Source organism: Camellia sinensis, chromosome 10 (assembly GCF_055761805.1).
Source record: "Camellia sinensis isolate YWXY chromosome 10, ASM5576180v1, whole genome shotgun sequence".
Lineage (NCBI taxonomy): Eukaryota > Viridiplantae > Streptophyta > Magnoliopsida > Ericales > Theaceae > Camellia > Camellia sinensis.
The window spans coordinates 82,322,135-82,350,099 of NC_138970.1; the positions used below are offsets into that span (position 1 = coordinate 82,322,135).

The 27,965-nt window shown below is 32.8% G+C and overlaps 2 protein-coding genes across 2 annotated transcripts; both read left to right on the forward strand.

Annotated features, from left to right (window-relative positions):
• The first annotated feature begins 15,763 nt into the window (after positions 1 to 15,763).
• LOC114287586 (glutathione S-transferase F9) lies at positions 15,764 to 18,988 on the forward strand. The gene is made up of 3 exons (XM_082891742.1): positions 15,764 to 16,121; positions 16,361 to 16,409; positions 18,091 to 18,988. Exons 1-3 carry the CDS (start codon positions 15,978 to 15,980, stop codon positions 18,537 to 18,539), a joined length of 642 nt encoding a protein of 213 aa, XP_082747868.1. The 5' UTR covers positions 15,764 to 15,977; the 3' UTR covers positions 18,540 to 18,988.
• A 5,085-nt stretch (positions 18,989 to 24,073) lies between these two features.
• On the forward strand, positions 24,074 to 27,354 carry LOC114263222 (glutathione S-transferase F9). The gene is made up of 3 exons (XM_028203724.2): positions 24,074 to 24,399; positions 24,648 to 24,696; positions 26,477 to 27,354. Exons 1-3 carry the CDS (start codon positions 24,256 to 24,258, stop codon positions 26,914 to 26,916), a joined length of 633 nt encoding a protein of 210 aa, XP_028059525.2. The 5' UTR covers positions 24,074 to 24,255; the 3' UTR covers positions 26,917 to 27,354.
• Positions 27,355 to 27,965: the final 611 nt, after the last annotated feature.

Here is a 27,965-nt window from a genome sequence, read left to right on the forward strand (position 1 = left end):
AGTCCCTCAATTTGTTGCCGACTGGCAGGCCCCGTTTGTATTGTGCAATGGCAAGGTTTGTATGGCAATCCCCAATCTGGTTGAAGGTTTCCCAGTAACGACTATTGTAGGATCTCAACGTCTCCTTGTCACCCATGTCAATGGAGAGTAGCTGATCGATCTCCACTGGTGTTTTGGTATTCGTTCTGAACCTAGTCACGAATGCCTCTGCCATTTGCGCCCAGGAGGCGATGCTACCTTCTGGTAGCCTTTCGAACCAGGTTAAACCTAGGTCACCAAGACTGGATAGGAATAGGATGCACATTAAAGCCTCGTTTCGTCAGTATACTGCCATAACCTGGCGAAAGTGGCTCAAGTGCATGTAGGGGTCCGTCTTCCACTCATAAGTGGTGAATTTGGGCTGGTGAAAGCCTGAAGGTAGTGGTGCGTTCTCAATTGCCGGAACGAACGGCGAGCTCTGTAACCTTGCTAATGCTTTATCTGTTGGTTCATAAGCAAGGCGTGACATTGGCATTCCTACCTTGACGCTGCCATGCGTTCGAGGGGCCAATTGTTGAAAGGCTGAAACTCTGCGCGAGTCGCGTGCCCTGACATCCTCTTTCCATCGTATCCTTTCTTCAAGCACAGTTCGCAAGTCAGATGATCTGGGCAACTCCGTGTGCCTAGATAACGTCTGATGCGTATGCGAGGGCAATTAGGTGCTTCTCTCAGTATATGACCTTTCAGTTCTCGTTCTCTCAGACCTAGAGTGATGAGTCCTGGAAGTCCTTGACTGAGTGTCACCTATTCTCAGGCTTCTATTCTGTGCTTGCGATGGTGTGGTATGCCTACCACGATCTTCTGAGTGGTAAGGGGGCGTGTTGTTTTTGCGCCTCTCTCCTGTCGCCACCCATTTTCCAATTATCTAGCGCTTCATTGACTCCATGTCCGCCGCCGTCCTTCACATCAAATCGTCCTGCTCCTTAACGCAATCTTCCAGAACTTGAGGGTTGATCCGCCACCTCTATCTTTCAGGACTCTGTGAGCGACAGGGGCTGTTAGCCCGTCTCCCCCTTGTATCCCTTCGGGAGTTCTATCGCTGGGGTTCCAAATCCGCCATGGGTAGGATAGAAGGCAAACCTTTGCACCTCTTACCCCCCTCCGGGGTTTGCCCATTAATGGCTAATTGCGGCAAGTTTTCATTGTGCGCCATTGTTTCCAACTACAGAGGAAAACTCGATCAAAAGGTTTTTTTCTTTTCTGGATTTGCCACAGACGGCGCCAATTGTACGAGCACAAAATAATGTTCTCGTATAATCCTGTTTATCAAGTCTGCGTTCCTCCAAATGTCATCGCTTTACTCCCTGAAAATACAAACATGAGCTAGCCGGCGGGTGTGTGTCGGATACCTCTCCGATGCCTAAGTCAGCAAAATAGACAAATAGATAAAAACTCTGTGAATTTGGGAATCAAAGTTATGTTACCTCTACATAGGTTCTGTTGTGAGCTTTTATAGGTTCCGCATAGTATAATCCTAGTAGGACTCTTATTCCTCCATATAGAGTCCTCCTAGGGATCATAATCTTGAAAGATAAGGCTTATCCTTCAACACCCCCCTCACTGCTTAAACCAAGTGAAATGGTTTTACGACGGTCAGATGATAGTATGACCGAGCTAACACTAGCCCTATGTCATAATCCAATGTCTTCACATGCAACACATAGCTCGGTTCTCCTCACTTGTACCTTGGTTTTGGCCTACTGAGACCGAGCTAACCATACCAAGCTTCAACCGAGCTAATAAGAGCAAAGTCCTCCGCAAGAAGCCAAAAGTTGGACCGAGCTAATCACCACTCCGACCGTGGTGACTGCGACCATAGTTGGACCGAGCTAACTACAAGGTCCTTTCACTCAACCCTTTTTACCGCGGCCCACAGAATGACCCATTACCATGCCTTGGCTCAGCTCAGCCCTAGCGCACATAAAAACTCCCTCTCAGATATTATATGATATTTTACATATATATTATGTGATATGATATTACCACTTTGTCACTTGAGGTTTTAGGTTCAATTCTTATATAAAAGAGTTTTATATCTTTTATGATTGTGTTTATTTTTCTTCAATTATAGGAGTTTTATGTAGCAATTAGTGTTTGTTGGGCTTGAGTTTAGTGGTTGTTGGGCTTGAGTTTTGTAATCATTGACTTTCTAACTATTATTGAATTAGTAGTCTATTTAATGTAATATTTCTCATATTTATAATTATTCTCCTAAAAAATATATTAGATATCAATAATTATATGTTTAAATTATAGTTATTTTTTAAAATATAGACGACCGACAAATATGATATCAAAGGTAGACACTTCATTTTTTAAAAATAAATAAGATTCAAATATGTGTTTATTGAAATATGTTTAAATTTGACTTTTGCATGAATAATCTACTCAAAGGCCACGTTCAATTGTCCAGATTGGGTATAAGGATTTGAGGAGGATATGTAATACCTAAGGATAAGGATGGAGTATAATATGTTGTAGAATATGAGATGGATTATATATACTGTGGGGTTACTTATATTATATTTGCTTAAGATAGGATATAGAATGTGATAAGAGAAGAGTAATTATTTTTAACTTTTAGATGAAAAATTCCCTATATCCAATGGTGGGAGATATACAATACCATAGGGGGTTGGTATTGCATATCTTCCTTTTGAGAGATATACTATCCATACTTCCTATATTCGGAGCAACCAAACACAGGATTTAAGGAGACAAGAAAACATGTAGGACCCATCTCCTGTTATATCCGGTCCCCCTTCATATCTACCCCTTATATATCCCTAACAAACAGGGCCAAAAAGTATTAAAATTTGAAAGAATTATTGAAAAATCCAATTTAATAATTGCAAAATGTGTTAGGTCTAGTGGATATCTTTTATTGAGGTCCACCTTTAGTGAAACAATTTAGTGAAAAATCTTTTATTGTTTTGATGGACATTTTATTTCCAATTTTACCCTCAATCTATCTATTGAATTTTTTTGAGTATTTGTTGAATTTTTTTTTATTTGTTCAATTTTTTTGAATCTATCTGTTGATTGTTTTTAATCTATCTGTTAAAATTTACCAAGCTTGTTTTAATCTATTTGTTCAAATTTTGATCTTATCTGCTTCATTTTTTGATCTTATCTATTCAAATTTTGATCCTATATTTTTAATTGTTCAATATTTTGACCTATCTGTTCAATTTTTTTTTATCAAATACAACATTATTTGTTCAATTTTAGATCAAACACAATAGAGCCACTATTTGCTTATTGCCAAGAAAAAAATTAGACGAAGAGAAGGATAAAGAGAAAGAAATAAATAGACACACACACACACACACAAAAAGGAAAAAAAAAGAAAATAGAAAAACCAACAACAACAACAAAAACAAAATTTCAATACCTGTGTTTGTGTGTGCGTGCGTACGCGCGCGCAACGATCGGAATAGTCCTTTCGGAGCTCCAGTGTTTTCAAGGTCGATCTACGGTGCTTTCTAATATCAATGATGCTTAATGACTAATAATTATCAAACATATAATCTCAGGTATACTAGACTAGCCCCAAAGTGATCAAAGTAAGGCTTCAAGTTGAATTTGACCTAGAAAATCAATAACGATTAGTCTCCAGTTTCGTTAACCACATGGATTGAATACATCATAAGATATTACTTGAAAGCTACATCAAACACTGATTTTCCAGGCTTTTAACCTTCAATTTTTCCCAATGTTTCACTAATTTTCCTCTAGTAGTTCACAATATTCAAATACCATTTATTTTAACCAAATATGCAAATATACAATTATACATAAACGTATGCATGTATAATTCAAAAAGGACATGAAATAAAACAGAAGAATTAATATACGAACGAGATTATCGGGGGAGATCGAGGAGAGCTTGGACATCTTGACAGTGAGATAAGCCCCAAATCTCTTGATCAGTTGTACCAACTCATCCTTATAGTAATCAGCCTTGGTCGAACACTGAAATATGCCTCTGTCGTTTGCTTTACCATCAAACTCTCTTATTTTCCGTTGTAGATTCCAAGTTGCTTAACTCTAGAAAAGTCCATATTTGAAGTGGAGGCGAAGTCCAAATGACGACAAAGTATAGATTTGAAGTGGCAAAGTCTAGATCTGAGGCAGTAATAGGGATTTTAGAAAGAGATGAGGTATGGTGGGCACGCATTTAGGGAGAGAGAGAAAGAGAGAGAGGCGGCGGCAGCAATGGAAATGGTAATGGTCAGTCGGCCACGACGAAGGTTAAGAGAGAGAGAGAGAGAGAGAGAGAGAGAGAGAGAGAGAGTGAGTGAGTGAGTGAGAGTGGACGATGAAGAGATGGTGGTCAGCTAGTCAGCAGTGACGGTGTAGCAGCCCCATCACGTATAATGATTAATACTTGATTAATTAAGAGGATTTGAAATTTAATTGCCGAGTATTATAATTTAATTTGGGATTTATGAGAATTGTGGGATCTGATTCGCATATGATTCTATTAAAGAGTTATTTCGAAAATAGAAATTAAGGGTCCAAATGGTTTAAGGGAGTAAAATTGAGAAGTTAATCAATTTAATTTTAATTACAGACCCATTTGGGAGTTTAATTAAATATTTGCTTCAGTTTAGTAAAATCGGGATTTGATTAATTAGATCCTAATTGGAGTTAATCAAGTTAATTAAATTATGAAGATTGAGAATTGTGATTGTTATAAATTAAATTTAATTATGATTTGCTTGGAATATATATATATATATATATATAATCAATAGTTTTGATCCTAATTGCATACATGCAAATATTTCTTTAAAAGAGTTTGTAATTTTAATTTCATGATTTAAGAGGAATTAGTAAAATAATGAAGAAATTGAATTGGATTCAAAATTATGGAAGGAAATTGGGTTCTAAACATGAAATGGGTTACATGCATGTTTATGGTTATGGAAATAATTGTGAGAATTCTTCAAGTTGAGGTTTTGATTTTCTTTTGAAACCTAAAAATTGGTCTGGTTTTAATCTCTAATCCATGCATGTAATGTAATTTAAGAGTTTTAATTGATTTAACCATGTTATTGAATATATTAATTAGTTAGTTTTATTTGAATTACATGTATGCAATGTTGCTAGGAAAATTGACAAGAAAATGAAGAATTGGAGCTAAGATCAAGTTTATGAAGATTAATTAGAAATTAATTATTTTGGATTTGATTTTCGAAGTTATAATTAAATCAAGCTCCATAAATTATATGCAATTTTATTGTGCATTTGATTTTGAAAAGGGATTTTAGAGTCATGAGTTCATGAGTTTTGATTTAAATATTGTGTTTCAAGATTTTGAGCAAATAATTTATAAATAATAAGTGTTTATATTTTCTAAAGTATTTTCAAAGTTTCGGTCAAGGTTAGTATGGGTTTAAAGATTGAAAATGCACTAGGAAGCCATTTTTGAGAAATTTAAAATTCCAGAATTCATGTTGTCCACTCGAGCGAGGAAAGACCTGCTCGAGCGTGAAAATCAAGCTCCCAGAAGTTCTTCAAGTTTTACAGTCCGCTCGAGCGACCAAAGTGGCGCTCGAGCGGAGACCCATTTTCAACACATTTTGGAAAGTTGCATTTAGTTCATTTTGAAAAAGGGACTAAGTCCCTTTCTGCCTAATTTGTATATATATTATGATGTGAGGATGATGTGTATATATATACATGAAAAGTTTAAAATTTTTTTGTCTCATATAAGTCTGCACAGCTCAATGGACGTTATATATTGTTATTTGCTTCTGCTAGCCCCTAATATTATGTTAATCTATCTCAGAGGCCTTCGGTAATCTCAGGATTACTGGCCAGTTACGATGCTAAACCTATAGGGGCTGATTTGGGTCGTGACAGAGTGGTATCAGAGCACGCGTTAATTTCTCACACACGTGTCCATTGAGCACTAGAATGTCTAGAACAGATTTAAGTTTCATGCATGTAGTAAGTAAGTAAGAAGTTGTGTATTCAAGAATATGCATATATGTTTGTGTAATGCGTTTAAGTATTGAAACTGAGAATTATGAGATATTATGGAATTGTGATGATTATAAGGAAACTGGAATTTGTTAAATCATTTTAGCAAGGAGGCTGGAAGCTAAGAATTATGGTGGCATTTCTGAAATCTCTACCCTTATAAGGAAATCAGAATATTTGACTAGTACCTTGGTGAGAATGAATATGTTAATTTGTGCAAACATAGTATTGTGCAGAATTAGAATCTTTGATGAAAGTCATGGAAGCTATATGAGTTGTATGTTAAATTGAACTATGAGAATATTTGGAAATTGAGGAAGTTGTTGATCAATGAAATATGTGGAACTATGGTAATTAGGGATGAGAAAAGTCATTTGATATGTAAGATAGTACATTTTGGTGGGAACCTATTATGTGGAATGTTAAACCGTAGAGTCTCATGCCTTTGTAGAATGACCTTGAAAGTCCGATTGGAATCACGTTTGGCCAGCGTAGCTTCGAATCGGAAATTCTTGGTAAGTTCCTGGGGAATGAATAAGTTACCCTACCAGTGTCCTTATATGCCTACATGTGTATGTCTACTTGTATATGATACGTGCTTTGTGTTATAACTTAACCATTTTCTTGTGTTCAACCCTTCTCTTCCGTCATTAGGAATCGATAGTGAAAGTGTGAATGGAGTGGAAATTGAGTCTTTATCAGAGTGATTAGGTAAAATAGAAGAAGTACTAAGGAACATGGTGAGAGTTGTGAATCCCATTCTACATGGCAAGATCAAAAGGAGGAGTTAAGTGTGAAAGTGAAAAGTGAATCAAAGAAGAAAACTAAGAATCTTGTGGTAGGAAAGACGAGTAATTCCAGGCAAGGTTGTAAGAGAAGTAAGTTATCCTAGTATGTCAATATATCACAAGATCTATCGGGGACCGTGTCATCGAATTACTGGAAATGTGAGAAGTTGGGGCATCAAATAAAAGACTATCCCAATCTAAGAGAAAGCTCAAATAATTTAATCGGTTAAGGACAGTGCTTAAGTACAAGTAGGACTGCTTGAAGTTAACAGTTTATGTGTGAGTGGCATTTCTTTTTATAAAGCTATGTTATAGTATTTTGATGAAGCTTTGCTTTGCTTTGTTTTGGAAAAGTATTTGATCAAGCAGGAATGATGATCCATTAGTCCTGTATCAAGTATTAGCTTTGTTTTGATGACATTCTTGAAAGGTCCTTTTGTGCTAGAGGACGTTAAGTTTATGTAGCACCTTGTTGAGATATCTTTTTGCCACCGACGGTCTTGTACGGGTGGGTTATGTTTTGCCACCGACGGTTTTCTGGGTGGGTTGTCTAACTGATTTCGGGTCGGCCACCGACGGTCATGGACGGGTGTGCTTCGATTCTGGGGTGGTTATTCCTCTGTTTTGTCAGGAATGTCATCTTTGTATTATGTAGATGTTAGTAAACATCCCAAGGAATTTTGAGAGATTGCGATTAATGAATTTGATTCTTCCCATGTTTTGTTACAAGCTATATGTTTTTGGGACCTTGTTTGAATAGAAAGAAAATTGTACTCCACATTAGGAGACTGAAACCTATGAGAGTTAGAAAGGGAAGACCCAATATATAAAAATCGTATCGCTATTAAATCTTCTAACGTTGAAAGAAATATTTATAATTATCTTAAGCTACAAAGTCAAAATATAGACTTCTAGAAAGGAGAACACAATAATTCCCTATTGGAATAGCGATTAGAAATGAATGATATTATGATCTTGTGGGCATAATTAAATCTAGATTTTGACTCCGACATTAGATAGCCTAACCTATTGCAAATAAATTCAATTCTAGTGTCAAACGGAAGAAAGAATGCGTAATAGGAAATAAGGAAGTAAAAATCGTTAGAATAACAAGCGCATATTTCTTAAGCAACCTTGGGGAACATAAGAATTTTGATTGGCTAATTATATGGATTAGAGGAAAATTAAAAAGTGTAGCCCTAAACTACCATGTGGCAATTGATCAAAGTTAATGAATATATCTATATGGGCCTATGAAATAGAATATGTATGAAGACAATGTAATTCGAATTACTTATGTAAACGTAACCTTAAGTAGATAAGGAAGCTAATAGGAAGCTAATGACCGCATAAAACGTAGACCTGTTATGAATCGAATCACCACTTTGAAATGATAGTGTGAATTAGATTGTCAAAACGGTAATTTTAATTCCACAAGAATATGTAAAGTTCTGCTCTGATCTGTATGACCGTCTGCTACTATATGAGAGCAAGCCTATATCTGTTACTCACTAGGCTCGATGAATTTCTTTGAAACATGCTTCTGTTTGAAACCCAATGGGCGCCTCTGTTTTGAAATTACCATCATGATTGGTACCCAAGATGTTTGTTTGAAACTAAGACCATTAATATGTGACTACATTTCCATATAATTCGGAAATTTATGTTATAGATTAACATGTGGAACCATATTTGGGGCAATTACGTTATGTGCATAACTTAAGAACCTTGACCTTAGTCAATGAAAGTTAAAATGTCCGTTTTCTTGGGATATGACGAATTGCGAATTGCGTAGGAATACTGTCAGGACTATTATTGTCAATAGATTAAAAACACCTAGAAGTTGTGTTTGTTATTAGTAATGCATGGGCTATTAAATTTAATTTGAAGAATCTATCATGTCAGTAGCAAAATATTTTGATCAGTGTGAAAATAAGGAGAATCATGAACATTCCTTAAAGTAAATCTCCTGCTATCGAAAGTATATGAATTACAGATTGATGAGTTAAGTATATAAGGTATGTGATTGAAATTAATAGAGACAATAATGAATTACCAATTTGAGTTATTAACCATTAAGTGATTGGGAATAAGTTCAATTTACAAAGAGAAAGTCCAATGGGAAAATAAGTTAAGTAGGAAAAGAATGAAATGAGACCAAATTATATGACTGATTTTCTGTACAAGTATCTTAAGTTTGGAGGACCAAACTTCCTAAGGGGGGAAGGCTGTAACGGCCCCATCACGTATAATGATTAATACTTGATTAATTAAGAGGATTTGAAATTTAATTGCCGAGTATTATAATTTAATTTGGGATTTATGAGAATTGTGGGATCTAATTCGCATATGATTCTATTAAAGAGTTATTTCGAAAATAGAAATTAAGGGTCCAAATGGCTTAAGGGAGTAAAATTGAGAAGTTAATCAATTTAATTTTAATTACAGACCCATTTGGGAGTTTAATTAAATATTCGATTCAGTTTAGTAAAATCGGGATTTGATTAATTAGATCCTAATTGGAGTTAATCAAGTTAATTAAATTATGAAGATTGAGAATTGTGATTGTTATAAATTAAATTTAATTATGATTTTCTTGGAATATATATATATATATATAATCAATAGTTTTGATCCTAATTGCATGCATGCAAATATTTCTTTAAAAGAGTTTGTAATTTTAATTTCATGATTTAAGAGGAATTAGTAAAATAATGAAGAAATTGAATTGGATTCAAAATTATGGAAGGAAATTGGGTTCTACACATGAAATGGGTTACATGCATGTTTATGGTTATGGAAATAATTGTGAGAATTCTTCAAGTTGAGGTTTTGATTTTCTTTTAAAACCTAAAAATTGGTCTGGTTTTAATCTCTAATCCATGCATGTAATGTAATTTAAGAGTTTTAATTGATTTAACCATGTTATTGAATATATTAATTAGTTAGTTTTATTTGAATTACATGTATGCAATGTTGCTAGGAAAATTGACAAGAAAATGAAGAATTGGAGCTAAGATCAAGTTTATGAAGATTAATTAGAAATTAATTATTTTGGATTTGATTTTCGAAGTTATAATTAAATCAAGCTCCATAAATTATATGCAATTTTATTGTGCATTTGATTTTGAAAAGGGATTTTAGAGTCATGAGTTCATGAGTTTTGATTTAAATATTGTGTTTCAAGATTTTGAGCAAATAATTTATAAATAATAAGTGTTTATATTTTCTAAAGTATTTTCAAAGTTTCGGTCAAGGTTAGTATGGGTTTAAAGATTGAAAATGCACTAGGAAGCCATTTTTGAGAAATTTAAAATTCCAGAATTCATGTTGTCCGCTCGAGCGTGAAAATCAAGCTCCTAGAAGTTCTTCAAGTTTTACAGTCCGCTCAAGCGACCAAAGTGGCGCTCGAGCGGAGACCCATTTTCAGCACATTTTGGAAAGTTGCATTTAGTTCATATTTTTTATCCTCATCTCTTTCCAAAGCATTCTAGACATGATTTATGACTCAATAAAGATTAATAAGCTACTAATCAACATAGATTAGTTAGTTAAAGAATGAATCATTGATCTAATGGTAATTGTTTAAGAAGCCAAGTAAAGGATTAATCTATTTGGACAAGAAGGACTTAGTAATGAAAGAATATGTGAAATAAGAACCCGGTTTATTTAAATGAGAAAGAATAAACGTAGTTGAACTTCGGACTATAAAGACTAGAAAGGACAAGTTTAATCAAGGGAGTTATATTGTATTTCAATGTGTATATGTTACGTGCTTGTGAAAGTTACGGGCCATTGTTTGCCTGATTTTCCTGATATGTCTAGTCTGTCTGATTTGCTTCTGCAGCCATCTGTGAGTAATAACTTAGTAAAGTTATGTTCAAACTCGCGCCATTGTCTGCTTGATTTTCCTGATATGTCCAGTCTGTCTGATTTGCTTCTGCATCCATTTGTGAGTAATAACTTAGTAAAGTTATGCTCAAACTGTATCTACTTTCTGTGTGATGAAACAAGATCTGTTTTCTGAAATGATATTTATGTGTGAATGAATGGTTGTCCAATGTTTTTTGAAATGTATTCGTGACATTCTTAGCCTCAAATATGTTTTGTTTTATCCCTTTATGGGCCAACTGTACGTCTCATGTGCCAACTGTTTATGGATCCTTACGTCCCTTTATGGGCCAACTGTGCGTCTCATGAGCCAACTGTATCGTTTCCGTGCACGTGAGTCAACTGTTTGCCTTTATAGCCGTCCCTTTATAGGTCAACTATATCTGTGAGAGCTAATGAGTGTATCACGTATGCTTATGCATGACTTATGATTTCTGAATATGATCTGGACAAATATGATTTGATATGAACTGAATTATGATTTCTGAATCTATATGGACTCATTTATTAAAACCCTTTACTCTATTATTATTCACTAGGCTTTAGCTCACTGTATTATTTATGTATGTAGGTGATCAGGCGCGTGACCAGGCTTAGAGGCTTCTGTCTAGAATCTGTTTTGTCAGCCAACCTATGTGCCTCCCGTGGAGGTTCCGGAGATGTTAAGTGTTATCGTTATGTGATTTAAAGTTTAAGTTATGTTTTCTTGATTGGTTCAGCAAGTCGTGTGTATTTTGAAAAAGGGACTAAGTCCCTTTCTGCCTAATCTGTATATATATTCTGACGTGAGGATGACATGTATATATGTACATGAAAAGTTTAAAATTTTTCTGTCTCATATAAGTCTGCACAGCTCAATGGACGTTGTATATTGTTATTTGTTTCCGCTAGCCCCTAATATTATGTTAATTTGTCTCAGAGTCCTTCGGTAATCTCAGGATTACTGGCCAGTTACGATGCTAAACCTATAGGGGCTGGTTTGGGTCGTGACAGACGGAGACGCGATAAAAATGAAGAGAGAGATAGAGACAGAGACAGAGAAAGAAAGTGAGACTATTTGTGGCTCTGGCCTGTATATGCCATATATATATAGGTATTTTGGTCATTTTGCTTAACAATGTCCTTATGGACAAAGTATTTTTTAGTATAAACCTTTAGACAAAGAAAATTTAGAATTAGATTTAAGAACCGAGTACGCTTAAAATTTGAACATTTTAAATCACCCTGGAGGATAAAAAATAGGCCATTAATCACAAAACCAACTATTAATCTACCTTTTAAAATTCAAAGTCATAATTTCTTGTATAAAAGTTAGAGCACTCTTATATGTCATCTAAATATTTGACTAAAATATTTCAATAAGTGATAGTGCATTACACCAACAATTAAGTGTCACTATTTATTAAATGAAAAATTATTGATTCATTAAATTTGGGCTCGTCCAAATTGTCTGAATTACCTAAGTCGGATAATCGACCGGACAACTTACCAGACGACCGGCGCAGCCTTGGCAACTACAGTTGTCACTCTTGTCAACCATAATTATCACCCTTTGTGTACTAGTGTGTCAACTGGCATCCTCTTGGATGACCAGTCGGATGACCTCCCAAAGGACTAGCTGGATGATCGGCATACACAAATTCGAACGATTTGAGTAAACCCACATTCAGTAAATGTAACATTATTATTATTAAATTTGATAAGCTTTACATATATACATCTTTTATTACATTAATACACTTTAAAAAAAAATAGCAAATGATAAAATAAAACTAGTAATAAACAACATTTCACTCTCAATTCAGGGCTACACCACATTTAACACTGACAAACAAGTCAAATAGTTGACTATTCAAGTTTATTTTTCTAGCAAGCTTAAAAAATTTTTCAAGTTTGATTCATTAAATTTTCAAGCCGATCTCAAACAAACTTTTATCAAACCAAATTAGAGCAGTTTTGTATTTTTATATAGTTTTAGACTTATCGAACCAACTTGAACAAGCAATTAATTGTTCAAATTTAATTTGAAAAGTTTAACGAACTCTAAAATATTTTTAAAATTGACTTATTTACTTAACAAATTAAACTCAATAAACTATTAATAAGTCAAATAGGAGTTAAGCTTGAACAGATTAGTTAATTTGTCACACTTACATTTATTTTCTACAACCAAAACAACCCAATTGAATAAAGAGGGTGATGCGGTTAACAAGACAACAAAATCACCTTAATGCAATCCTTACGTGAGTACGGAGTTAGTACCAATTTAATTACTCCTTTTTTATTTGGATAAGCTTATCTCCGGCTGGATTTCCCAACTCGAGATTGTTATTGAGCCTTTGTAGGTCTACCACATAACCCACATCAATAATCCAAACTATTCAATATGTAAAGCTTATGGAGTACTTCATTCCTGTGAAAAAATCATATTGATTGGATATCAATAGCCATTTGATTAAAACACATTTGTGTTAACTATTTATTTTTAAAATTATAGTTACTATTGATATAAATTTGATCTGATCAAATACCTAAAGATATCCAATTAACGTAATTTTTTATAGACATGAAGTACTCGACGAGTCCTATATATCAATGGTTTGGATCATTGATGTGGGCTCTGTAGTGGGCCCACGATGCCCAACAACACCCCAACAACACACTCTAGTTCAATTTTGGACTGTAGACAAGCATGTGCCTTATTAAAGAAAATACCATTTTACCTTCTAAACTGTTACTCAAAAATCAATTCAATTCCTCTTCTTTTAATAATATCATTTTTATATTTAAATTATTTGATTTTGCATCAATTTTATCCCACCATCAATTGTTGTTTATGATCACATGAAAGTTACTGATATGACACTCAAACTTCATTTGATATTTTATTTTAGCCTAAACTATTCTAAAATATCAAATAGACTCCTGAATAAAATAAGATTTGAGAATCTAATTTATATTTTAAAAATAATTTGAGAGTCTTATTAACTTAACAAATTAAACTTAATGGTTGTTTGGGATGTCTTAAATAAGTATACTTTTTGACTTTTTGGACAAAAAAGTTGAGAAAAAAATATAATTGTTTGGGATATTTTTTAACTTTTTATGAAAAAATGTGTATTAAAAAATTATATAAATTAGTGTATAGAAAAAACTTTTTGGCAAATAGGCAATACAATGGGCAGTATGGTAGCCGCATTGTGCAAAGTAGTATATAGGAGATGCTTGCCTCCTTTTCGGACATTGAATTGAATGGTGCTGTTTGGCCCGTGGGGGCCCCACCATGGGTCCCGTTTTGCTAATCGGAACCGTTCAACGTGTAAAACTCATCGAGTACTATATGTTTGTCAAAAATCACATTGATTAGATATTGATACCTTTCTAATCGGATTAGTTTTTTTTTTCAATCGTTAACTATAACACCATCTAATTTTTTTATACAAAACTGATTTGATCATGTAGTTAGTGATATCCAATCAACGTGTTTTTTTATAAACAGATAGTACTCGACGAGTTCTACACATTGAACGGTTCAGATTATCAAAACGGGATTCATGATGGATCCCCAGGGACTGAACAACACCGTCTTGTTTGTGCACCCGCATGTTCCCTTTGTTCAACCAAAATCAGCTAAAGTACAACCCACGCGAAAAGTGAGTTGTACTTCTTCTTTTTTTTTTTGTGTAAAATTAATTTTTTTAATATTTTTTTGATAAATAGTGATAATTTTTTAATTTTTTTAATAACTTTTAAATTTTTTGACTTTTTAAAAAAATGTAAACCAGTCCTTAGCATCAGTTTGGCAAGTTGAGTTATGAGTTTTTTTAGCTATTTTAACCACAAAAGACAAAATAGGCTATTTTAGTCACAAAAAACAAAATATTACATCCAATCCATAATCATTACACTCTTCTCTCACAAAAAAAGTCAAAAAATTAAAAAAGCCAAAAAAATTTTCCCAAACTAAAATAATCAAAAAAATTAAAAAATCAAAAAGCCAACTCGCTTTCCAAACCAATTAATAAACTATTGAACTTGAACGGCTTGGTTCGTTGGTCACACTTTACATTCAAAACAACCCAGTTGATTAAAGAGGATGATACGGTTAACAAGACAACAAAATCACCTTAATGCCATCTTTATCATCTGAGTACGTACGTGGTTTGATACCAACTTAATTGCTCATTTATTATTGAGATACGTTCCTCCATTTGGATTTCCCAACTCGGGTTATTGTTGGGCTTCCGTGGGTCTACACAAAATCCACATCAATAAATTAAATCGTTTAATATATAAGGTTCATGGGGTATTATATTTTTATAAAAAAATTATATTGATTGAATATCAATAATTACTTGATCAAAATACATTTATGTCAATAATTTATTTTTAAAATCATAGTTGCCATTGACACAAATTTAAACTGATCAAGTAGCTAAAGATATCCAATAAATGTAATTTTTTTCAGACATGAAGTATGTGACAAGTCCTACACATTGAATGTTTGGATCATCGATATGGGTTTCATAATGGGCCCACGAAGCCCAACAACATGCTCTGGTTCAATTTTGGACTGTAGACATGCATGTGCCTTATTATTAGAGAAAATATCATTTTATCCTCCAAACTATTACTCAAAAATAAATTCAGCCCGTATTCTTTTAATAATATCAATTTTATGCATAAATTATTTGATTTTGTATCAATTTTATTCCATCGTCAATTGTCGGTTATAAACAAATAAAAGTTGTTAATGTGACACCTAAATTTCATTTGATATTTTCTGTTATCCCTAACTCTTCCAAAATATCAAATAAACCTCTGAGTAAAATGAAATTTGGAAGAAAGTGATATTTTAAAGATAATTTAAGAGGTAAAACAAAATTTCCAATGAAATTTCGTTATCACGTCAATAATTTTTATTTGATTATAAATGGTACCTAACCGTAAAAGTAAAATTGATTTAAAATTAAATAATTTAAGTATAAAATTAGTATTATTAAAAAAAATAAGAGTTAAAATTAATTTTTAAAGAATAATTTAAGAAATATAATGATATTTTGTCCTATTATTAGAATTAGTAAAAAGTTAGTACAAAGTTACAATCAATCTCCAAATCAAGACCAGTTCCAAAAAAAAAAAAAAAAAAACCACCAAATCAAGACAAAGGGAAAGGCACAATAAGAAGCCCATGAACGACAGTTTGGTCTTTGTACTGTGAAGAAGAGAGAGAGAGAGAGAGAGAGAGAGCGAGCGCTAGGAACAATAATGGTGGTGAAGGTGTATGGTCCACTCTATGCTTCCCCAAAGCGTGTGATCGTTTGTCTAATTGAGAAAGGGATTGAATTTGAGACTGTTCCCATTGATATCATCAAAGGGGAACACAACCTTCCTGAATTTCTCCAACTACAGGTTCTCTCTCACTTCTTGCCATTCATACCTACTTATCTATATGAGACCCCTACAATTTGATCCTAATTTTATTTTGATCATTATAGTTTTAAGTTCAGTTTTAATTTGATCCCCTATAGTTTGATCCTAATTTTACATTTTTTTTTTAAAGTTTTTTCCTTGCTAATCTCTCCTAAATGGATGATGTAAACACAATTGAACTTGGTGATCTTTTAACATTGATTTATCTTCATATGCAGCCCTTTGGAGCTCTTCCTGTCATTCAAGATGGAGACTACACTTTATTTGGTACAGTCTTCATTCATCGTTTTTTTGACCTTTTCTATGTAACTTTTTCCTAATTTTATGTACAAAATATTTTTAATTATTAAAGTTGATAAAGTATGAAGTGTATCCTTTCGGATTATCGATGAGCTCCACTGGTATTTTGATAGCGGATCTCTTTTTCGTAAGTTGAGTTAAATCAAACCGACAACCCGTTATCCTGAGATCTAGGCCATGGATGTTAGGATGATACCTTAAACCATCTATTTTTTTTCTTTTTTTTTTTCTTTTCTCAAAAAAAAAAAAAAATCCTTTTAAATTTTCCCCCCTATTATTTTATTTTCTGCCAAAGATCTTATATATATATATATTGGTAAAGGTAAAGCAAGAACATCCACACATCATTTGTTTTGTTTTGTTTTGTGGGGACGGTGGAGTTGATGGTTGGGATTTCATGATTGTTTGGTTGTGCTCTTGTTCTTATTTTTATTTTTGTTTTTGTTTTTGTTTTATCCTCCAATGCTTTTTAAATCTTCATAAATAAAAGCAATAAAAATTTTAAAAATATCTATAGTATTTAAGTATTTTTATTTTCGTGTAAAAATAATTTTTAAAAAATGAAAAACAACTTTTTGTATATATTAAAAAGTGATTGTTTTCAAATTTCAAAAACTGATTGTTTTCAAATAAGTTTCAACTTTGTCATCTATGTCATTTTAGTCTTGCATTTTTAATTGACTTGGTTTTAAATCTTAATTTATATGTTATGTTAAATTAGTCCAATAATTCACATATTTAAGGTTTGGTTTAGTTTTAAATTAATATTTGAATAAAAAAAAATCAAAAAACATGTTTGATTTACGAATTTTTTTTAAAAAAAAATCAAAATTATTTTTTTTCTCTCCTCTCCTTTTTTTTTATATTAATAAATTAATCAATCACTTTTTTTCTATACTCTCTCATTCTCTCACATTTTACACATTGATCAATCAAATTTCTTCTCTCACATCCATCTATTCAACTATAAAAAAATTAAAATAAATAATTATCATCCCAAAATTATTTTCAAATTTCATAACCAAATAAATTTTCAATTTTCAAAACTCTTTTCAGTAATTTATCTTTCAAAGTACAACTCAAAACTGGAAACTCTTTTTAAAAACTTAACCAAACGGAATCTAACATTTTGGGTTCATTACACTTTTTACTCTTGTAGTTTAATTTAAATTTTGTTTTAGTCCTTATAATTTCAAATTTAATAATTTAGTCCTTAAACTAAGTGTAGTTTCAATTTGGTCTTTCCGTCCAAATTAATGGTTAAAATTTACAATTTTGAAATATTTATCAGTTTTTTGAAGTGTATACGAAAACATAATTAACAAAAATTTAGACCGAACGGTCAAATTGATAATAGATTTAAAGTGTAATAATCAAATTATTTAAATTAAAACAATAAAGATTGAAGTGATATTTAAGTCAAACTCTATGTGTGAAAAGTGTAATTAACCCTAACATTTCTTTTCATGTTGTGGCAATGGATTGTTGAAATTGAAACAATAGAAACTAATTCAAGTCAAGCTATTGAAATGAAATGTGTAATTAACCCTAACATTTTCTTTCATATTGTGTCCTTTCATTTTGCAAAAATCACTTTATTCTTCTCTTTTTTCTGACCTTTTTTTTTCATTATTTTTTTTTTTTAAAGAATCAAGGGCCATCATAAGGTACTATGCAGAGAAGTACAAATCCCAAGGAACAGAATTGCTTGGAAAGACAATAGAGGAAAGGGGTTTGGTGGAACAATGGCTGGAAGCTGAAGCACACAACTTTCACCCACACATCTACAACTTGACTATCCAAATACTTTTCAGCTCCAAAATGGGATTCACAGCTGATGAGAAGTTGATTCAAGAGAGTGAAGAGAAACTTGGGAAAGTGTTGGACATCTATGAGAATAGGCTTTCAAAGTCCAAGTACTTGGCTGGTGATTTCTTCAGCCTTGCTGATCTTAGCCACCTTCCTTTTACCCAATACTTGGTGGGTCCCATGGGGAAGGAGTACATGGTTAAGAATAGGAAGAATGTGAGTGCATGGTGGGATGATATCAGCAGCAGGCCTTCTTGGAAGAAGGTCCTCCAACTACCGACTCCTTAGGGCTAAGTCTCTCGGTCTTCTGTTTTTAAATCTCTTTATTATTATCTTTTATGATATTCACGATTATTGAATCATAATAGGTTAATGATTGTGAATATTTTGTAACGAAGGGATAGAGAGATTTGAGACAGAGGACTCATGCTTTAGTCTGAATGCTGGCCCTTTTGACTTTGGAAGTTTAGGTCATCTTTGAATAAAAGAAAGAGTAGTGTGTGATTCAGATTCCGTTGAATTTGGATCATTTATGAATATTGAGTCTTGGGTTTGTTGCTTTATTATTGCAAATAAAATGTTTCTAATGTTTGTCTAGGTCTATCTCTCTGTGTCTCTCTTGGGCAATGTTGTCCTTGAGTTTTGAGTTTCTATCATCTTTTTAAGTGTACTGTTTGTTTGATGTTTGTAATGTTCAATGTCTTTTCTATTATATGAGAATATTACTATGTTTTCAAGTTTATGCCCTCTTTTATTTTATTTTTTTTTATAATCAAAGAGGCAGAGTTTTATTTATATATAGAGGGTGTTGGCTAGCCATCTCACGTTTGTCATGATTAACAAAAGATAAAACAAAAGAGGACATGTTAGACTATATTACAAGAGGGTCCTCCATGAAAGTAGCAGCACATTTAGGCATGAGATGTTCCATAACCACGGCCATGAGGAGGAAAAATTCGGTTCAAGAAGAGATGTATAAGCTGCATTTAGAGTTCACCCAAATAGGATGGCCAAAGAGGGATGTCTTCTACTGTGGAGTACAGGCATAGAAAAATGCCACGAATTTGCTCCAAAATAGAACAATCAAGTAATGAATTAAAATGATCAATATGCAATATACCATCAACTGAAAGAACATCTTTGATTTGTATAGAGTCCCAAGTTCGAGCCGCCGAAAGCCATTTGTCATACCAAAAAGATTTAGTATAGAAATTTGCCATTGAATTCCGTAGGGTATTTTATTGCGAGCCTTGATGATGACTTTCCAAAGGGAACTATGATTTGGTTTTGATGAAGCTTCCTAAAAAAGTGGTTTTTGGAAAGTATATTTGGATTTGAATACTTGTGTCCAAAAAGAGGTTGAGTCACACCCCATAATCTCGAAGCAAGATTCATGAAGTGAGCAAAAGTATTTTTCTTCTTGAGTTTCTTAAGCCCAAACCACCCCCATCTTTAGGAAAAGAAACAAGAGACCAATTAATAGCTTGCCATTTAGAGTGGGAAGTCGACTCACCCTATAAAAAGAAAGTGTTTTCTTATCAATAGCTTGACAAATGGAAGAAGGAAGTAAATGAGTTTGCATTGCATATTACGGAACCACATTTAGAACCGAAATTGCTAGAATAGTTCTTCCAAAAAGAGATAGCATATGAGCTTTCCAACTGAAAGTTTAGAAGAGATTATGGCAAGCAAATATTGAAATTGATTTTTTGTGGGTCGACCTGGGTAAATTGGCACTCCAAGATAATGTTCAAGTTAGGTAGTAGGTTGGACCCCCGTAATGTTCAAGTTTATGCTATGTTACAATGGGGTTGGTATCTCAATAGAACAAGTACGGGATCTTCAGGCATGGTGGCTCCGAAGGGAATAGGATGCTTCACAATAATTCATCATTGTGCTTGTCATTGAAAAAAAAAAAAACCAAAAAAAAAAAAAGATTATTTGCACGAAGACTTCCAAAATTATATATGGAAAAGTATCACTTTAATCTCATAAACTATAAATACATACAAATAGACCCCCATACTATGGAGAATTATCGCTTTACCCTCTAAACTATAAAAGTATACAAATTAGACCCCCTAACGGAATGGGTTAAAGTAATACTTCTCAATAGTTTAAAGGATTTATTTGTATGTTTTTATAATTTAGGGAGTCAAAATGATATTTTTCAATAGTTTAATGTGTCCATTTATGCGCTTAAATAGTACCCTTCTAAAATAAAGGCATGTTACTATTTTAATTTTCAATAAAGTATGGAATTTGAAAAGCAAAGCAAGCATATCAGAGCCAATCATTTTTTACAAAATCTCTATTTGTTTACATAATGTACGAGCATGAAAAATACCTCACACGTGTGTTCCTTGTAATCAAACTCAAACTTCTTCTAACGGCATAGTAAGACCTACATTCACAACTCATGGGTGCTTATCAGTGGATGTATGCCGGAAAACCCTTCTGATGTTTAAGTTAGCTCTCTTAAGATCAATATGGGAAAAACTCTTATCAATTCTCCGAGTCAAGTTGCGTTGCCTAGATTAGATCAAACTCTAAGCTTTTATGTGTTTCCGTAAGGTAAAATTTTATTAGGACTCTAATTCCTCTACTTAGAATCCCACTATGAGTCAACTTCTTATAGGATAATGTCCATCCTTTAACACCCAGACTGCTCGAGTCCAAGTGAAACATTCTAATTTCTAAATCAACAATCGGGCATAGCAATCCATCTCTTCGGTTGCATGCCATTGACATAACTGGTGACCAAGTCTTGATTTCAAGCTAAGCCAGCTGAGCAGAACCAATCACTAAGGTCGTGCTACTTCTGTCTGATTCTTGCCAACGCTAGGTCCTTACAACTAGTCAAAGACATAGCTAGGCCCGTCAAAGCTCATACTAAGCTTGTATAGGTCTCTCTGTCCGGCCAACACCATAAGGCAAATTCTGTCTAGTCAACGCACCTACCAAGCCATTTGTCCAGTTGAATCCCCTCAGTTCAGCCCAAGCCTTCGAGTTGATTAGCCCTCAGCATGGCCCAATCTTATCGGCCTCTATTCCCAGCCCAATAGTCCAATCCAAAGGCTTAACATATCCCTTGATGGTCAATCAACGCCACCCAAACACCTAGACATAGCCCAGCCCACTCTTGTGCGGCCATAAGTCCACAAACTACGTTTGTCCAATCCAACTTGTGTTATGCTCCAAGTGGGCAAGATGTTTTCATTTTGTTAAGTCGCTTGAGTTAGACCTTTTGCTATGTCGCTAGAGTTTACTAGGTTGCCAGAGTTAAGCTCAACAAAGTCAAACAAACACTTTGTGAGGTTGCCAGAGTACACTTTGCTAGGTCGCCAGAGTCAAATAGGCACTTTGCTAGGTCATTAGAGTCGAACAAATACTTTGCTAGGTCACTGAAGTCAGACAAACACTTTATTAGGCCTCCAGAGTCAGACAAACACTTACCATAATTCTACCAACACTACGCCAAAACAGGGCATTAACGGCGGTTTTTTTAACGGCGGTAACGAAAACCGTCGTTAAAGGTACTATTAACGGCGGTAACGAAAACCATCGTTAAAGGTATCATTAACGGCGGTTTTGTTACCGCCGTTAAAAAAACAGCCGTTAATATCTACTTTTAACGGCGGTAACAAAACCGCCGCTAATGCCCAATCATTATCGCCGTTAATGACGGCGGTCTTTGCCGGCGAAACTCCGGCGTGCTCCGGCAAAACTCCGGCGTGCTCCGGCAAAACCATCTACAATAAAGTAAAAGTAATGTTTAAATATTTATTTAGGGAATATATTTCATGAAGAGTGGCTATGGTAGAGTGGTTAGTGTGGGTGGATGAGAGGTTGAGGGTTCAAGACTTGGGGAGTGCAAGAAGAAAGAATTATTTTTTGAAAAATTTGAACCTATTTACGGTGGTAAAAAACCGCCGTTTTTGGTCTTATGTTACCGTCGTTTTTGGTCGACTTTTAACGACGGTAATTTACCTTTTTACGACGGTTGTACTTTTTCCGACACACGCATAAACGGCAGTAACAAAACCGCCGTTAAAAGCTTTAACGGCGATTTTACAGCTTTAACGGTGGTAAAAAATCGCCGCTAAAACTCAATTTTGACGTAGTGCAAGTTTCAGAGTTAAGCCTTGGTGGGCTTTGCCCGGCCTACCAATCCAATGGAAATCTCAACAACAATAACTAAAAGGTGCATTAACAAGAAAAAGTTTGGGCAAGTATATGATTTATCTAACAAGAATAACTACTGTAAAGATAAAAGCTTCACCTAACAAAAATAGAAGTACAGTCAACCTGGTTTACTAAAAATATTAGAAAAATTCCAAAAAAAAATAAAATAAAATAAACCACTAAAGAAAAAAATGAAAAAAAAAAAATCATTTGTTCGCTTTTTTTTTTTCACTGGTGGATTTTTTTTTTATTATAAAAAATCTATTTTTTATTTAAAAAAATTTAAGGTCTTATCATTTAATAACCTAAAAGTTAAAATCTTTTTTCAATTTTTTTTAAATAAAGGGTTAATTACAATTTTCACCCATATATTTTGATCTAAATTTTAATTGAAACTAAACTTAAATTATACAGATCAAATTGTTCGAATTAAAACTATAGGAATTAAAGTGAAATTTAAATCAAATTACAGGGATGAAAACTATAATTAATCTTTAAATGCCAAAGGTGGTTCTATCAATTGTTTTTAATCTAATTAAGCCGTTGGTTTGTTCTTCAATAGGTTGAGAGGATTTTTTTTTTTTTTAATTTTTAGTGTACTTTTTTAAAATTTACTTCTCGAGATCTAAGATTAATATTATATACAAAATTATGTTCAAAAAAAATTACTGAAATTTTTTGTTGTTTTCCCGTACATAACTAAAATTTTTCGCTATTTCTAAAATTTTAAAAAAATCAATTTCACAATTATTACAACTAAAACAATTTACTATTTTTGTTTGCGTAATTAAGTAATTTCTCACTAAATGGACTAACAATTATGGCTGAGGTTTTTTTCCCTATATAGTAATTGAACAGAATGAAACTCAAAATAAAAACATATACATATTTCAAAACGTGATTAAATTATATTTATCTTTAAATAAATTAATAATAAACATGATTTTGACAATAAACCATCTTCTTCGTCTTCTTTATGTATACAATATTTGTATTAAGTTATATGAATTAAACAGTTCAAAAAGTTAAAGTGGGGGTTTGCTCTCTTTAAATTTTAGGTCCATTTTTTCAATCAATGTAAAATTTTGGACGATAGACAAGCATGTGCCTTATTATGTGAGAAAATATTATTTTACCATCTAAATTATTATTTAAAAATCAATTCAATCAATATTTTTTTAATAATATCAATTTTATACTTAAATTATTTGATTTTGTATCAATTTTATTTCACCGTCAATTGTCGGTTATAAACAAATGAAAGTTACTGATGTGACACCCAAATTTTATTTGATATTTTATGTTATCCCTAACTATTCCAAAATATCAAATAGACACCTAAATAAAATGAAATTTGGGAGTAATTGACATTTTAAAGATAATTTAAGGAGTAAAATAAAATTTCAAATGAAATTTCGTTGTCACATCAATAACTTTTATTTGATTACAAATAGTAACTAATAGTAAAGGCAAAATTGGTTTAAAATCAAATAATTTAGGTATAAAATTAATATTATTAAAAAAAATAAGAATTAAAATTAATTTTTAGATAATAATTTAAGAAATAAAATGATATTTTCTCTTATTATTAGAATTAGTAAGTGAGCTAATAAATAAATCCATCCCCTATTTACTAAAAAACAAGTTGGTAAGTTACAATCAATCTCCAAATCAAGACCTGTTCGAAAAAAAAAAAAAAAAATTCTCCAAATCAAGACAAAGGGAAAGGCACAACAAGAAGCACGTGCACCGCAGTTTGGTCTTTGTACTGTGAAGAAGAGAGAGAGAGAGAGAGAGAGAGAGAGAGCTGGGAACAATAATGGTGGTGAAGGTGTATGGTCCAGACTATGCTTGCCCAAAGCGTGTGATCGTTTGTCTAATTGAAAAAGGGATTGAATTTGAGACTGTTCCCATTGATCTCATCAAAGGGGAACACAAACTTCCCGAATTTCTCCAACTACAGGTTCTCTCTCTCTCTCTCTCTCTTCTTGCCATTCATACCTACTCATCTATATGAGACCCCTACAGTTTGATCCTAATTTTATTTTGATCATTATAGTTTTAAGTTCAGTTTTAATTTGATCCCCTATAGTTTGATCCTAATTTTACATTTTTTTTTTTTAGTTTTTCCATGCTAATCTCTCCTAAATCGATGATGTAAACACAATTGAACTTGGTGATCTTTTCACATTGATTTATCTTCATATGCAGCCCTTTGGAGTTCTTCCTGTCATTCAAGATGGAGACTACACTTTATTTCGTAAAAGTCTTTATTCATTTTTTTTAACCTTTTCTATGTAACTTTTTTCTTAATTTTATGTACAAAATATTTTTAATTATTAAAGTTGATAAAGTATGAAGTGTATCCTTTCATTTTGGTGGGGTGATCGATGACTCCTACTACTATTTTAGTAGTGAGTCTCCTTTGAGTTAAATTAAACTGGCAACCCGTTATCTTGAGATTTGGACTCATGGATGCTGGGATGACTCCTGAAACAACTTTTTTTTTTTTGGTTCCAGAAAAAAAAAATCCTTTTAAATTTTCTCCTTTATTATTTTATTTTCTGCCAAAGATCTTACATATATATTGGTAAAGATAAGGCACGAACATCCACACATTATTTGTTTTGTTTTGTTTTGTTTTGTGGGGACGGTGGAGTTGATGGTTGGGATTTCATGATTGTTTGGTTGTGCTCTTGTTGTTATTTTTGTTTTTGTTTTTGTTTTTGTTTTGTCCTCCAATGCTTTTTAAATCTTCATAAATAAAAGCAATAAAAAATTTAAAAATATCTATAGTATTTAAGTATTTTTATTTTTGTGTAAAAATAATTTTTAAAAAATCAAAAACAACTTTTTGGTATATATTAAAAAGTGATTGTTTTCAAATAAATTTCAAAAACTGATTGTCAAATTGGGCAAATTATGCCAATAATTCACATACTTTGTCATCTATGTCATTTTAGTCTTGTGTTTTTAATTGACTTGGTTTTAAATCTTAATTTGTATGTTATGTTATATTAGTTCAATAATTCACATATTTAAGGTTTGGTTTAGTTTTAAAATTAATATTTGAATCAAAAAAAATCAAAAAACATGTTTGATTTACCAATTTAAAAAAAAAAAATCAAAATTTTTTTTCTCTCCTCTCTCCTCCTTTTTTTTTTTATTAAATCAATCAATCACTTTTTCTCTATACTCTCATTCTCTCACATTTTATGCATTGATCAATAAAATTTTTTGTCTCACATCTATCTATTCAACGATAAAAAATAAAAAAAGTAATTATCATCCCAAAATTATTTTCAAATTTCATAACCAAATAAATTTTCAATTTTCAAAACTCTTTTTAATAATTTATCTTTCAAAATAGAATTCAAAACTCTTTTTAAAAACTTGACCAAACGGAACCTAACATTTTGGGTTCATTACACTTTTTACTCTTGTAATTTGATTTAAATTTTGTTTTAGTCCTTATAAATTCAAATTAAATAATTTAGTCCTTACACGTAGTGTAGTTTCAATTTGGTCTTTAAGTCCAAATTAAAGGTTAAAATTTACAATTTTGAAACACTTATCAGTTTTTTAAAGTGTATACGTAGACAAAATTTATAAAAATTTAGACCGAATGGTCAACTTGATAATAAACTTAAAGTGTAATGATTAAATTATTTAAATTAAAGCAATAAAGATTGAAGTGATATTTAAGTCAAACTATATGAGTGAAAAAGTGTAATTAACCCTAACATTTCCTTTCATATTGTGGCAATGGATTGTCCAAAATTTAAGTCAAACTATTGAAATGAAATGTGTAATTGACCCTATCATTTTCCTTCATATATTGTGGCAAGGAATGCTATAGAAGCATTCTTTTTTACTTTTAATCCCAGTGGTTTCATTTCTATTTTTTTCTTTCCGATCTATCGAAAATAAAAAGATTTCATTTATATTTTTCACTCTTGTCCTTTCATTTTGCAAAAATCACTTTATTCTTTTCTCTTTTTTCTGACCTTTTTTTTTTTCATTATTTTTTTTTTTCAAAGAATCAAGGGCCATCATAAGGTACTATGCAGAGAAGTACAAGTCGCAAGGAACAGAATTGCTTGGAAAGACAATAGAGGAAAGGGGTTTGGTGGAACAATGGCTGGAAGCTGAAGCGCACAACTTTCACCCACACATCTACAACTTGACTATCCAAATACTTTTCAGCTCCAAAATGGGATTCACAGCTGATGAGAAGTTGATTCAAGAGAGTGAAGAGAAACTTGGGAAAGTGTTGGACATCTATGAGGATAGGCTTTCAAAGTCCAAGTACTTGGCTGGTGATTTCTTCAGCCTTGCTGATCTTAGCCACCTTCCTTTCACCCAATACTTGGTGGGTCCCATGGGGAAGGAGTACATGGTTAAGAATAGGAAGAATGTGAGTGCATGGTGGGATGATATCAGCAACAGGCCTTCTTGGAAGAAGGTCCTCCAACTCTAGGTTAGGGCTAAGTCTCGGTCTTCTGTTTTTAAATTTCTTTATTCTGATCTTTTATGATATTCACGACTATTGAATCATAATAGGTTAATGATTGTGAATATTTTCTAACGAAGGGATAGAGAGATTTGAGACAGAGGACTCTTGGCCCGTTTGACTTTGGAAGTTTAGGTCATCTTTGAATAAAAGAAAAAGTAGTGTGTGATTCAGATTCCGTTGAATTTGGATCATTTTTGAATATTGAGTCTTGGGTTTGTTGCTTTATTGCAAATAAAATGTTTCTAGTGTTTGTCTAGGTCTATCTCTCTCTCTCTCTCTCTCTCTCGGGCTATGTTGTCCTTGAGTTTTGAGTTTCTATCATCCTTTTAAGTGTACTGTTTGTTTATTGTTTGTAATGTTCAATGTCTTCTCTATTATATGAGAATATTACTATGTTTTCAAGTTTATGCTTTTTTTTTTTTTTTTTTTTTATTTCTTTTCAATCAAAGAGGCAGAGTGTTATTTATATATAAAGGGTGTTGGCTGTTAGGAATTGAAACACAAAATGAAAGAGTACACAACAATTCTTGGAATTACTTACTTCTTATTGAACAATCTAGGCTTATAAATAGCCTTCTACAATCTTAACAGAATGAGAAAAATTAGCTCACATTTACGACTAATCAACATGATAAGTGCAACTAGGAAAAGTCTAAAAACACTGAACAAGTACCCTAAAGACTCTGGCTTATCCAAACTGAATGCAACAACTTATTTGAATCCCTAACAGAAATCTAAATTTTCTCTTCATTCCCTCCCTTAAACTAGTTCCCAACTGCAACTAGTTTAACTTAGGAACTTAACGAACTCCCAACTGACTCTGAGACCTCTGAAACGCATCCAATGTGCGGGGCTTTTTCATCACATCTGCCAGCTGATCTTGTGTTCCACAATAAACCAACTCAACTGCTCCTTCTCGTGTGAGATCACGAAGAAAATGGAAGCGTACATCAATGTGCTTGCTTCGACCATGTAACACAGGGTTTTTTGATAGTTTAATTGTGGAACTATTA

Excerpts from the sequence above, each read along its gene's own strand:
- LOC114263222 (XM_028203724.2), top strand. The coding sequence starts at position 24,256 with ATGGTGGTGAAGGTGTATGGTCCAGACTATGCTTGCCCAAAGCGTGTG. Across the intron at positions 24,400-24,647 it reads CCGAATTTCTCCAACTACAG|CCCTTTGGAGTTCTTCCTGT; the intron begins GTTCTCTCTCTC and ends CTTCATATGCAG. Across the intron at positions 24,697-26,476 it reads TGGAGACTACACTTTATTTC|AATCAAGGGCCATCATAAGG; the intron begins GTAAAAGTCTTT and ends TTTTTTTCAAAG.
- LOC114287586 (XM_082891742.1), top strand. The coding sequence starts at position 15,978 with ATGGTGGTGAAGGTGTATGGTCCACTCTATGCTTCCCCAAAGCGTGTG. Across the intron at positions 16,122-16,360 it reads CTGAATTTCTCCAACTACAG|CCCTTTGGAGCTCTTCCTGT; the intron begins GTTCTCTCTCAC and ends CTTCATATGCAG. Across the intron at positions 16,410-18,090 it reads TGGAGACTACACTTTATTTG|AATCAAGGGCCATCATAAGG; the intron begins GTACAGTCTTCA and ends TTTTTTTTAAAG.